Source organism: Salmo salar, chromosome ssa16, assembly GCF_905237065.1.
Source record: "Salmo salar chromosome ssa16, Ssal_v3.1, whole genome shotgun sequence".
NCBI lineage: Eukaryota > Metazoa > Chordata > Actinopteri > Salmoniformes > Salmonidae > Salmo > Salmo salar.
The window spans coordinates 50,528,948-50,540,962 of record NC_059457.1 but is presented as its reverse complement, the minus strand read 5'-3'; the positions used below and the strand labels follow the sequence as shown (position 1 = coordinate 50,540,962).

The 12,015-nt window shown below is 45.3% G+C and overlaps 2 protein-coding genes across 5 annotated transcripts; both read left to right on the top strand.

Moving 5' to 3' along the window:
* The first annotated feature begins 78 nt into the window (after window positions 1-78).
* On the top strand, window positions 79-5,326 carry asb3 (ankyrin repeat and SOCS box containing 3). 4 transcript variants are annotated; one of them, XM_045697385.1, is made up of 6 exons: window positions 79-182; window positions 675-899; window positions 1,675-1,842; window positions 1,942-2,184; window positions 3,787-4,635; window positions 4,875-5,326. In XM_045697385.1, exons 2-6 carry the CDS (start codon window positions 701-703, stop codon window positions 5,069-5,071), a joined length of 1,656 nt encoding a protein of 551 aa, XP_045553341.1. In that variant the 5' UTR covers window positions 79-182; window positions 675-700; the 3' UTR covers window positions 5,072-5,326. The 4 variants fall into 4 exon arrangements, with proteins under 4 accessions (XP_045553341.1, XP_014005261.1, XP_014005262.1 ...); XM_014149786.2 differs by having other exon boundaries at window positions 1,939-2,184; XM_014149787.2 differs by having other exon boundaries at window positions 1,672-1,842.
* A 1,711-nt stretch (window positions 5,327-7,037) lies between these two features.
* lim2.2 (lens intrinsic membrane protein 2.2) lies at window positions 7,038-11,128 on the top strand. Its single transcript, XM_014149788.2, has 6 exons — window positions 7,038-7,267; window positions 7,501-7,589; window positions 9,206-9,428; window positions 9,963-10,103; window positions 10,419-10,553; window positions 10,913-11,128. Exons 3-6 carry the CDS (start codon window positions 9,251-9,253, stop codon window positions 10,981-10,983), a joined length of 525 nt encoding a protein of 174 aa, XP_014005263.1. The 5' UTR covers window positions 7,038-7,267; window positions 7,501-7,589; window positions 9,206-9,250; the 3' UTR covers window positions 10,984-11,128.
* Window positions 11,129-12,015: the final 887 nt, after the last annotated feature.

The window sequence follows — 12,015 nt, the reverse complement described above, 5'->3', positions numbered from 1 at the left end:
TGTTCCCAGCATCATTCGCTCATGATTGGTGAACGCCTTGGTCAACGTCACCATCCTCGGCCCGCTGGATGGGCGGGGTTTTCACTTTTAGTCCAATGATAGGGTATACATCGAGTGTGTACGGAAGTGGTTCAACGCGGGTGTTTTGTCGATGTTGCAAACATCTGAAAGGACGAGAAAAGGTAGCTAAAGTGCTTTCTTATTGAATTAATATGTCCTATTATAAATTGTAGCAGCGTAAGAATAATTCTGATAGCCAATCACACTTCTGTCGACTAAACATGCAGTCTTACAAGCCTATTACTTCTGTTAGCTAGCTAACCCGTTAGCTTAGCCAGGACCACCACTAGAGGATTTTGGCTACTTCTAGTAGCCACAGAGAAGTAACGATAGCTAACGTTATACATACAAGTTAATATATTAGACTATTGAAATTTGTTTGCATGCCAATCCTTTTGTGCCATCACCCCAACTCATTGTTTGTCTCGATAATGATAGCAACGGAGTTGAAAAGAGCACAAACCGATCTAGTTCCAGGCTATATTAAGTGGACCTCCTTTCCCTCTTCCCCCACATCTCTTCTGATCTCTCCAATTTGTCCTTTCATCCATCTCTCCGTCGCCTCTCGTTCCTCATTATATAGTCCTATTATATCCGTGTCTTTTGTTTGTCAGAGTCGTTCAGGTGAGAGGTAAGGAGGATGGACTTTACTGAGTGTTACAGCGACACGGTGTCCAGTCTTGCCGTGGCAGCACGCGAGAGAAATGCCAGGCGTGTGAGCTTACTGATCCAGAGAGGCTGCAGTGTGGACAGCAGGGATAACCGTGGCTGGAACGCCCTCCACGAGGCTGCAGCCGCCGGGACCATCGTATGTGTGCGCCAGCTACTTAAGGCTGCTGGTAAGGTTTGAGTTGAGAGAAGGGAACCATCTCTCTAATTCTATGGCTCTTTGTAAAAAATAAAATAAATCCATCTCCTTCATTGCTCTGATCTGAAGGAACTGACCAAGTGAAAACCCAACCTAACAGTGGAGGTTGCTCATAAATGGCTGGAATCGAGTCAATGGAATAGTGTCATACACATCAACGATGTGGTTGATACCATTCCATTATAGTGTCGTACACATCAACGATGTGGTTGATTCCATTATAGTGTCGTACACATCAACAATGTGGTTGGTACCATTATAGTGTCATACACATCAACGATGTGGTTGATACCATTCCATTATAGTGTCGTACACATCAACGATGTGGTTGATACCATTCCATTATAGTGTCGTACACATCAACGATGTGGTTGATACCATTCCATTATAGTGTCGTACACATCAACGATGTGGTTGATACCATTCCATTATAGTGTCGTACACATCAACGATGTGGTTGGTACCATTCCATTATAGTGTCGTACACATCAACGATGTGGTTGGTACCATTCCCACTGACTCCATTCCATCCATTATTATGAGCCAGCCTCCACTGCAACCTAGTGCTGAGCTTCCACCATATTGTTTTCACCTGTCAAGTCTTTTCCAATTAGTGAAAGGATGGGTTTTCAATTAATTGAAATATAGCCTATCTGAACAGGGCAACTAAAAGGGGCATTTCAATATTCTAAAAGTGGATCCTTCACTAACCTCCTTGGCTCCTCTTTCCATTGGCTCTTCAGCAGGAGCCTCCCGTGGTTGCCGTGCCTACGTGGGCTCTCTGACACATGAGGGTGAGTCGGCGTTGTACCTGGCCGCGCAGCGCAGACACCTGGACGTGGTCAAGCTCCTCCTCAGAGCACACGCTGACATCAACCAGCCAACCAATGACCTGTCCTGCCCTCTCTACGCAGGTAAGGCACACCCACACAGACAAAACTCTTGAACTGTGTTATAGATCTTATTAAAAGTGTGTGTGTGTGTGTGTGTGTGTGTGTGTGTGTGTGTAGCAGTAGACTGTGGGCACACAGATATCGTGGAGTTGCTGGTGCGGAAAGGGGCAGAGGTTAACGGAACACACACGGCCTCCTGCTGGACCTGCCTTCATCAGGCTGCCTATAAAGGTCACAGTGACATTGTGCGTATCCTGGTGGGCGTGTGTCGCCTGGAGGTGTTTGATGACCACATGATCACTCCCTTGTTTGTGGCTGCACAGTACGGACAAAAGCAGTGTCTCCAGATCCTCGCTGACGCAGGTACACATTTGTGTGTGCGCTTTCTGATTTAAAAATATATATTTATTTTTAAAAAATTAAGAGGCCCAGTTCAGTCAAAATTCTGTTTTTTTTTCTCTGTGTTTTATATTATATTGTACCACAGCTGATGAAACAAGCACTGTAGAAACGTGTAAAAATTGGATGTGTTATTTCCTGATAGTTGCTGGTTAAAAATACAATCTACACAGGACCTTCTAATGAGCAGGTTTGCAAGGGCGAAAGTTGTGGCTTTCCATGGTGACATCACAGTAAATTGGTTATTAGACCAACAACAAAAAGTTCCAAAACTGCCGATTACAGCTAGTTTTCAATTTTACCCTCCCCACATAGACCACTCCGACAGCCCTAACAAAATGATTGCTTCAGAGGTTGTTTATTGTTGCTAAAAAGCAATTGTTGCCCATTTTTAAATGGAAATCTATAGGCCCTTTCACACTGCATTGTTCTTAGCCTTAGTCTTAGCTTATCTTGTGTTCACACAACCATTTGTTAACCCTGGGCTAAGCTTTAGCCCTGGGCTAAGGATTCACACTTGTATTCCAGAGCCCTGGGCTAACGGACAAACACACATGCGACCAACATTCTCTCTCTGCCACGCGACCAATGTTATAAACAATAAGACATTTATTAACACATGATGTCCTCCTGCTTCTAGCCTAGCATTTGAAGTCCTCCTGCTTCTAGCCTAGCATTTGAAGTCCTCTTGCTTCTAGCCTAGCATTTGAAGTCCTCTTGCTTCTAGCCTAGCATTTGAAGTCCTCTTGCTTCTAGCCTAGCATTTGAAGTCCTCTTGCTTCTAGCCTAGCATTTGAAGTCCTCTTGCTTCTAGCCTAGCATTTGAAGTCCTCTTGCTTCTAGCCTAGCATTTGATTTCCAAAAGTGATGGTTTGTATAAACCTTGCAGTCTGCCTGTCTGACCTCGGCAACAATGTTTCACTTTCGAAATGCGATCTCACACCTGTCCAGAGAATGCTATGAAGGAACGAGACATTAACTTTTCTGATCCAGGCGAAATCATGCAACGATATTATCATGGATATATCCAATTAAATGACAATAGAAAAGCTATGAAAATTGAGAAAATAGCCATAACAACCAATGTTTTTGCAGGGATTAAAGTAAGTTTTTGTCTGCATATGGATGGATGAAATATTATAAATGTACTTATTAATATAGCGTGCAGAACGCATCACGTGCTAATTAAGTGAAAGTGCAGTTATTGTGATTGGACAGTGAATTCTATGCGTTGTTCTTGATCCCGTTTCACACTGGCTATTTTGGCACCATGTTTCTGGGGCTAGCCCCAAAAAGTTGGTGCTAACCCTGCTCTGGCCCAGAGCCTGCTAGCCCCGGGCTAATGTTGGCGCTAGCCCACTTTACAATGCACAAGTCTGAAGACTCACTTAGACCAGGGCCAAAATCTCCCTTAGCCCTGGGCGGAAATGCAGTGTGAATGCACCTTATACAGTAAGGTACTTAATTGTTACTTAGAAATGATTTGATATTGATATAAAAATGGCTGCATTGGGCCTTTAAGTCGCTGTATAAACATTGTATGTTGTTTACATGTTGGGGTTGTAGGTGCCAATGTGAACGCCCAGGCGTCAGACTTGGCAACACCGCTGCTGATTGCGTCACAGGAGGGCCACGAGGGCTGTGTGGAGATTCTTCTGGACCACAATGCCAACCCGAACCTGTCTTGTTCCGACAACTGGCCACAGCTCCCCATCCACGCAGCTGCTGAGTTCGGCCACAACACTGTCCTGGCCAGGCTGATTGCTGTGACAGACCGGGTGTGTGACCGTGGAGAGGGTGAGTTGAGTCCGCTGTACTCTGCTGTGAAGAACAATCACAGCCACTGTGTAGATCTGCTGCTGAGGGCCGGCTTCAGCCCAGACGCCCAGGACTGTAGCTCCCTCTTCAGCTCAGACACCACATCGCCACTCGCCTACACCCTCGCCTTGAAATGCACATCCTTCCAGCCCTTTAGCGATTCGGCACGCTTGTTGGTAGCCGCAGGGGCCACTTTGACCAGGCGGGAATGGCTCTACATTCTGGCCATGTGCAAATCCGATGTGCTGCAGTATGTCTTACAACAAAGGAGCATCCCCAGACCAGAGCAGCTAAGCAGGACCATCTCGCTCTGCTCTAGGCCAGAGCAGCAGAGCAACAGCCCACTCAGTCCAGAAGAGTTGCGTGGGCTGGTGTGTGAGGCCCTCGACATGGTATGCCATGCCTCCTACTGGTTGCCCACGCTACTTCAGGCAGGCCTGGAGCCCTCCCTACTGTTGCAGCAACCTTACCTGCTGGGGAAGGCGGACAGTGAGGTTTTGAATTACTTCCTGCAGTTTGTCAATTGGTCGACTCTTTCTCACCCACTAAAGGATATACTGCTACACCGAAAGGAGAGCACCTGGAGGCCACACCACGGTAAGACACATGTACAAATATTCACTTTTTTGCATTTAGCTGAAGAACGTCTTATCCAGACTGACTTAAAATAAGGGCATTCAACCACTGGATAAAATGCACACAACTAAGAGCGACACATGCGCACACACACAAACTGTCAACAGATGAATAATAGTGGTGTGTGTGTGTGTGTGTGTGTGTGTGTGTGTGTGTGTGTGTGTGTGTGTGTGTGTGTGTGTGTGTGTGTGTGTGTGTAGAGTGTGTGCCATCTCTCTCTCACCTCTGCAGGCTGCGGGTCAGGGAAGAGTTAGGTTCAGTGGTTCTGATGCAGACAGATGTGGTCCGACAGCTTCCTCTTCCCCCTCCATTGCAGTTATACCTCCAGTTCAGAGACATCCCACCACCCTCACATGCAACAACAGTCCCACAGAGAGGGTTTCCACAGCGACTATAACGATGACATACAGGGCTTCATATAACCTGCCACTGAAGAGATGTCCTCAATGAAAAAATATTCACACACACACACACACACCCAGTTCCCTATGCACACCTATTCTATGTTTCTGTTCTGTTGATGTGTGATTTTGGAATAGATCAGCTCTATTTGAACACAGATGTTGGTGAAAATGAATATTTTTGTATTCTTTGTAGAATTGCCTATATGGTTTGTTTTGATTATTGTTAATTAAAACAAAGTATCAAGCTGTTTTGGAGTAAAACCTTTTTCTGTTCCATTGTGGTTTTAGTTTGGGGAGAAAGTGTGCTGACAGTGGTTTGTAAAACATGTTTTTCTAGTTCAAATACGCGTTTGTTTTTTCTTACCTCACCCCAACAATCCTCTAACCTTCACAATCAATTATTTTATCTACACTGGTCTAAAAATGAGGGCACAATCAGTTATTTTATCTACACCGGTCTAAAAATGAGGGCACAATCTGTTATTTTATCTACACTGGTCTAAAAATGAGGGCACAATCAGAATGTGGACAAGATCAGGACCCATGTTAGCACCTGGTATTAAGGTAATGTTGCTGTGTTTGCAGAGATTACATTCACGGTAAATGCTGCATATGTCGACGCAATCAGAAATTGCTTATAACCCGTGATTGGATTGAATCCCAGCTTTATTCAGTTTGGCCCGATGTTCAGCATACTGCAGATAGAAATGCAAGGTGTACACAACCCTCTACTCCACATGATAGAGAAACATGTCCATTACATTTCCATCTGCAGTACTCTGAACTGCTCTGCTACATCCTAATACTACTGCAGGTCATGGACCATGGCAGGTGTCAGGACCTTGCTCCAACTGGACTCACAATGACCCAACTTCTATCTGAACAGGGATGATCTCTGCGTTGTCTGTTGGGGCCCTCCAAGACCTATACCGGGCAACAGGCAGTGACTACTCCAGGGCCCTCCAAGACCTATACCAGGCAACAGGCAGTGACTACTCCAGGGCCCTCCAAGACCTATACCAGGCAACAGGCAGTGACTACTCCAGGGCCCTCCAAGACCTATACTTGACAACAGGCAGTGACTACTCCAGGGCCCTCCATGACCTATACTTGACAACAGGCAGTGACTACTCCAGGGCCCTCCAAGACCTATACTTGACAACAGGCAGTGACTACTCCAGGGCCCTCCAAGACCTATACTTGACAACAGGCAGTGACTACTCCAGGGCCCTCCAAGACCTATACTTGACAACAGGCAGTGACTACTCCAGGGCCCTCCAAGACCTATACTTGACAACAGGCAGTGACTACTCCAGGGCCCTCCAAGACCTATACCAGGCAACAGGCAGTAACCAGGGTTACTACTGAAGGGTTGTCTCACTCCAGTCCCGAAGAGCTGGCTGTGCAGGTTTTCAATCCAGCTCTGTTATAACACACCAGACTCAAGTATTCACTGTTATGGTCTTCTCTCTGAACCCTATTTAGCTGAAACAGATGCAGTGGTGGGTGCTTATATTTGTCCTATTTCACACGTGTACAAGTGTGTATTATAAACCTGTGAATTGGAAAGTTGTATTTTTTGCATATCCCAACTCCCCCTGAGACACCCTCTGAGGGTGGTGTTAATATAGGGCTGAACCCTGGACCAGGTCCTGGAGGACCCTGGACTAAGTCCTGGAGAACCCTGGTACCCACCACCACTCTGACCCTGGATGGTACCCACCACCACTCTGACCCTGGATGGTACCCACCACCACTCTGACCCTGGATGGTACCCACCACCACTCTGACCCTGGATGGTACCCACCACCACTCTGACCCTGGATGGTACCCACCACCACTCTGACCCTGGATGGTACCCACCACCACTCTGACCCTGGATGGTACCCACCACCACTCTGACCCTGGATGGTACCCACCACCACTCTGACCCTGGATGGTACCCACCACCACTCTGACCCTGGATGGTACCCACCACCACTCTGACCCTGGATGGTACCCACCACCACTCTGACCCTGGATGGTACCCACTACTGCGGTAATGAACATAGTGAACCCAGCCCGGGTATGGTTGAACTCGGGGGGTCGTGGCCCTCGCCACAAAGTCCCATGATGTAGAGCGCTGCCTGCCAGGGCTGATCAGCCACTTTCTGAGAGGAAAGATACAAAGAGGAAAGTGAGAAGAAGAGGTAAGGTTTAAGACATAGAGAATACAGGTTAGAGGGAGAGAGGGGGGGAGGCCATGAGGGAAGGTTAAAGACATGGGAAGAATAAGCAAGCGTACAGGTTAGAGGGAGAGAGGGGAGGCACAGGACCCAGGGGTAATGGTGTGCAATAGAGAGATGGTAAACGAGGGAACGAGAGAGAGAGAGGGATTACCATCATTCACATGTTGCACTCGATCATTCCCTCTATTGTACAGGCGGACAATAAGGGCCATGGGTGGAGGGCTTAAAAAGGATAGACGCACGCAGACAGCCAACTACCCTGGACAGAGACAGCAACCAACAGGTATCTATCCTTTTTTTATGGACTTTATACAAAACCATATCTTTGGAGATACCCCTGGGTTTGGGGCCCTTTCCTGTTATTAAAGTATATGAAGAATTAAAAGTAATTAATTGAATTTTTTTTTTTTTTGTGTAAATGGGCCCGTTTTCATTTGTTTTAGAGCTTTTGGTCTTCTGATGAATTGAGGCTGCTGCAGGAATTGAAATGGCAACTATGGAATAATGTACCCTTTTCTCACTGTTGAGCTGCCCTGAACTGTACTGGGCTGACGTGGATATTTCTTCACATCATATATTTTCACATTGCCCTTTCCAGCAGCTATGGTGGATGGATAACTAGGCCAGCGCGGTATGGCACCCCATCATGCTGGTCACAGAGCAACATGCTGACAGATCTATTGCTTAGCATCAGAAGATTAGTTGTGAAGCGTTGGGGGAATTACTTGGAAACAATGGTTTGAATCAGCTTGTTCAGCATTCTCATTAACATGCCTTTAGCTTTGTTTGCTTTTCTGTACTTGGTTGCTCTTGATCAGATGGAAATGTGCATTCAAAAGGTTTTGAAATGAAACTACATTTTAGAATGGATTAGAAATGTTTGTTTTGCTTAAACACTTAGCATAATGACTAGAAGTGCAGAGGTCTTTGGTGTGCTTATATTAGGGTACGTGTCACCACCTTCACATGTCATAAAACTAGAGATGTGTCCACTCTAAAGCGTAAAGGTGTTAAGGTTGACTTCCAAATAAAGGCCCTGCTTGAATACTTCAAAAATGCATCCTTCCTTCAGTCCTTCCTTTTAAACCTAATCACAGATCAGACTACATTGTGTTCCCTTATGAAAGTATGACAGATTAGACCCAAGGACGGATGCATTTGATTAAATTGAGCTCATGGCTGAAACAGTTTACAATGCCACACACCGTTGCAGTGTCCACCCGTGTCTACTCCAGCACGTGTCCACCCCAGCAGATGGGGAGGGTAAAGCAAAGGGCTGGTGGATGTCCTAGTGGGAACAATGTGCTGATCTGAGCTGTGTGGAAAGTTCATCACCATCACCTTGCCCTCAGTGCCAACAACAATAATAACCTGAAGTATCAACAGAATTCTGTCATGCACATTTTAACACGGACCTTCCTCCTTTACCTTTAGTTTGAACTTAGACTTGCTCGGTTAGACTGCAACTGTTGAAGGGAGTTTGAATAAAGTTTATTTAAAAACAAAATATATGTTTCGCATTTGACGATGGTTTGATGTATTTCAATGTCTCTGAACCTGCTATAAAAGGCAAAAAGACAAGAAAAGGCTTACATAGGCAAAAAGGCCCAGGCTATCGCTTCTCTATGTGATTATGAAACTTTCTGGCTGGTTTTCTCAGAGGAGTAAAAATCTATTAATTCAACAGCAAGTCTCTTCTGTCTAATGTATGTCATGAGTATGAAGCATGGTTCCCTCTGATCTATTTTAAAAACAGGCTGTAAAAAACTTAACACGGTTCACTTTTTGAAAAGTAACAAATGTTTTCCTATACTTGGTGATGTACAGGATATAACAACATATAGAGTGATACATAGTGATTAACTGTCTATTCCTCTCTCATTTTTTTACATAAAATAGTTGCGGTGCATTTAGGAGGACTGTGCTATCCCAGGCTTCTCCTTGATGCTGTACACTTTAGCAGGAGGGGGTACACTCTGTGGGGTGGCCGCCCTCGTGCTCCTCATCGTCTCCACGGCGACCGACTTCTGGATGCAGTACCGCTACTCGGGAGCGTCGGCCAATCAGGGCCTCTGGAGGTTTTGCATCAATCACAAGTGCCACGCCCACACCATCACTGTGGGTGAGTACTGAGTAGTAGAGTGTTCAATCTACCTTTAACTTGTGTTTTAGGATCCGCTCGACCTTTAACTTGTGTTTTAGGATCCGCTCGACCTTTAACTTGTGTTTTAGGATCCGCTCGACCTTTTAACTTGTGTTTTAGGATCCGCTCGACCTTTTAACTTGTGTTTTAGGATCCGCTCGACCTTTTAACTTGTGTTTTAGGATCCGCTCGACCTTTTAACTTGTGTTTTAGGATCCGCTCGACCTTTTAACTTGTGTTTTAGGATCCGCTCTCTTAATTTGTCTTACTTTCATGACAGTGTTATGACCATATAATGACAAGTTGCCAGCAGACATTGACATGGTTATGACCGTGTCATAACCATTTTTTGGTAAACACAGAGCTGCCAACTATTTAGAAATGTATGAATCACACAACTCCAATACATATGTAGGCCTACATACTGACAGACCAAGAAATGATAGCTGCACAGATGAAGGAGATCACTTACCAATGTTAATATACTTATATGACGGTGTCCTCTCTGCACAGCCTTCTGGGATGCGACAAGGGCCTTCATGCTGCTGTCTGTGCTGAGCTGCTTTGCTGGCGTATTGCTGGGCCTGAGTGCCTTCGGCAACGGCACCAAGAGCAGGAGGGTCCGGACTGGGGGCTTCGCTCTGCTCCTGTCAGGTAAACACCCGATCTGAAAAGACAGGAAAGTTAAAAGCATGTAAGACCTACAGGGGGTTTACTTTGACCTGTCCAGTTCCTTCGGGGAAAGGTGGATGAGAGGAGAGGGAGAGGTGGGGTGGAGATGAGGTAGAGGAGAGGAAAGGAGACTATGAAAGTAGGAAGTATGGGATAGTGGAGCAGTCAATAATTATTTTTAGTACATCATTTAATAGATTTCTTTATAGACTTGAACATCACCATTCTTCAAAAAGTGTTTCTGCTTTGACCACAACAGGTGTTTCTCTTCCTCCACCACTCTGTTTCATCCCTCAGGTTTCCTAGCTCTGTTAGCTCTGGCCATCTACACTGGCGTGACGGTCAACTTCTTTGGCAAGCGCTTCCTTGATTGGCGCTTCTCCTGGTCCTACATCGTAGCTTGGGTGGCCATCATCTTATCTTTCGCTGCTGGTAAACTCCTTCTCTAATAAACCCATCGGCCTTTGTGTTTTAGTATGTATTGTACACAAGCTATATTGCTATGTAGTGTACAGTCTGTAGTGTTAATATTGTAGCGGGGTTAGGATCCTCTGCAATCGATTTTCGATTAGCAATACTCACACTCCTTCCATAGATACGTGGTTAGGATGGATCTGCCAGCAACAAACAGTGCAGGTGCTGTAGATTGTGTCAATGTCACATGGGCTGCAAATAGCTTTTCAGGCCATCCAAATTCAGACTTGCCAGAAGTCTTAGTCCCTCTAAGTACAGGGTCTTGGCAGATTGTCAATGTAAGGTAGTGACCATTTCCTTGTTGCTCGATCTTTCAGGTGGGTTCCAACTCTGTGCCTATCAGAAGAACATTGCCGAACTGCCTCCTACCAATGTTCAAGAAAGCTAAATGGAAGTAATCTTTTACCTGCACACTAAAGAAACAGCTACCAACCACTCGTCTTTACTATTGTCACAGATAGCAATGTGACAGCAGCTATGGAAACAACATGGAAAAATCTGCTCAACAGAATAAATAGGACTATTTGACTCCAGCTTGGTCTCTAGCTCACTGCTTAGTCTTTGAATCTGTTTTCTGGCTAATAGACAATGAAGCCATGTATGGGATGTTCTAATTGTTTAAACAAATGCTAATTGACCACCTTCCGGGTCACTGAATCATACCCTTAAGCCTGGGGGCGTGGTTTAAAGCAGGGTTAGGGTTGTGCTTCCACAAATCCATACCTACTCACTTCTGGATGGCACTTTAGTTGTGTAAAGGCAACAGAGTAGAGCGATAGAAAGGGCCAAACCGCAACAGGAGCCTTAAAAATACTATAGGCTACATTTGCAGGCCAGAAAATATCCCTACATTAACATATGTATGTAACTGGGCGGCAGGTAGCCTAGCGGTTAAGAGCGTTCGGACAGTAGCCGAAAGGTCACTGGTTTGAATCCCCGAGCAGACTAGATGAAAAATCTGTCCCTTGAGCAATACACTTAACCCTAATTGCTCTGGATAAGAGTGTTTGCTAAATGACACAAACGTTCTAAATGTAACTTTTGCATGTACAGTGGCAAGAAAAAGTATGTGAACCCTTTGGAAATACCTGGATTTCTGCATAAATTGGTCATAAAATGTGATCTGATCTTCATCTAGGTCACAACAATAGACAAACAGTTTGCTTAAACTAATAACACACAAACAATACGTTTTCATGTCTTTATTGAACACCAGGTGTAAACATTCACAGTGTAGGGTGGGGAAAGTATGTGAACCCTTGGATTTAATAACTGGTTGACCCTCCTTTGGCAGCAATAACCTCAAATTTTCTGTAGTTGCGGATCAGACCTGCACAACAGTCAGGAGGAATTTTGGACCATTCCTCTTTACATAACTGTTTCAGTTCAGCAATATTCTTGGTGTCTGGTGTGAACCGCT

Coding starts and splice junctions, on each gene's coding strand:
- asb3 (XM_014149785.2), top strand. CDS start 701: ATGGACTTTACTGAGTGTTACAGCGACACGGTGTCCAGTCTTGCCGTG. Junction 2,185..3,786: donor CCAGATCCTCGCTGACGCAG/GTACACATTTGT, acceptor TTGGGGTTGTAG/GTGCCAATGTGAACGCCCAG. Junction 4,636..4,874: donor CACCTGGAGGCCACACCACG/GTAAGACACATG, acceptor GTGTGTGTGTAG/AGTGTGTGCCATCTCTCTCT.
- lim2.2 (XM_014149788.2), top strand. CDS start 9,251: ATGCTGTACACTTTAGCAGGAGGGGGTACACTCTGTGGGGTGGCCGCC. Junction 9,429..9,962: donor CGCCCACACCATCACTGTGG/GTGAGTACTGAG, acceptor CTCTCTGCACAG/CCTTCTGGGATGCGACAAGG. Junction 10,554..10,912: donor CATCTTATCTTTCGCTGCTG/GTAAACTCCTTC, acceptor TCGATCTTTCAG/GTGGGTTCCAACTCTGTGCC.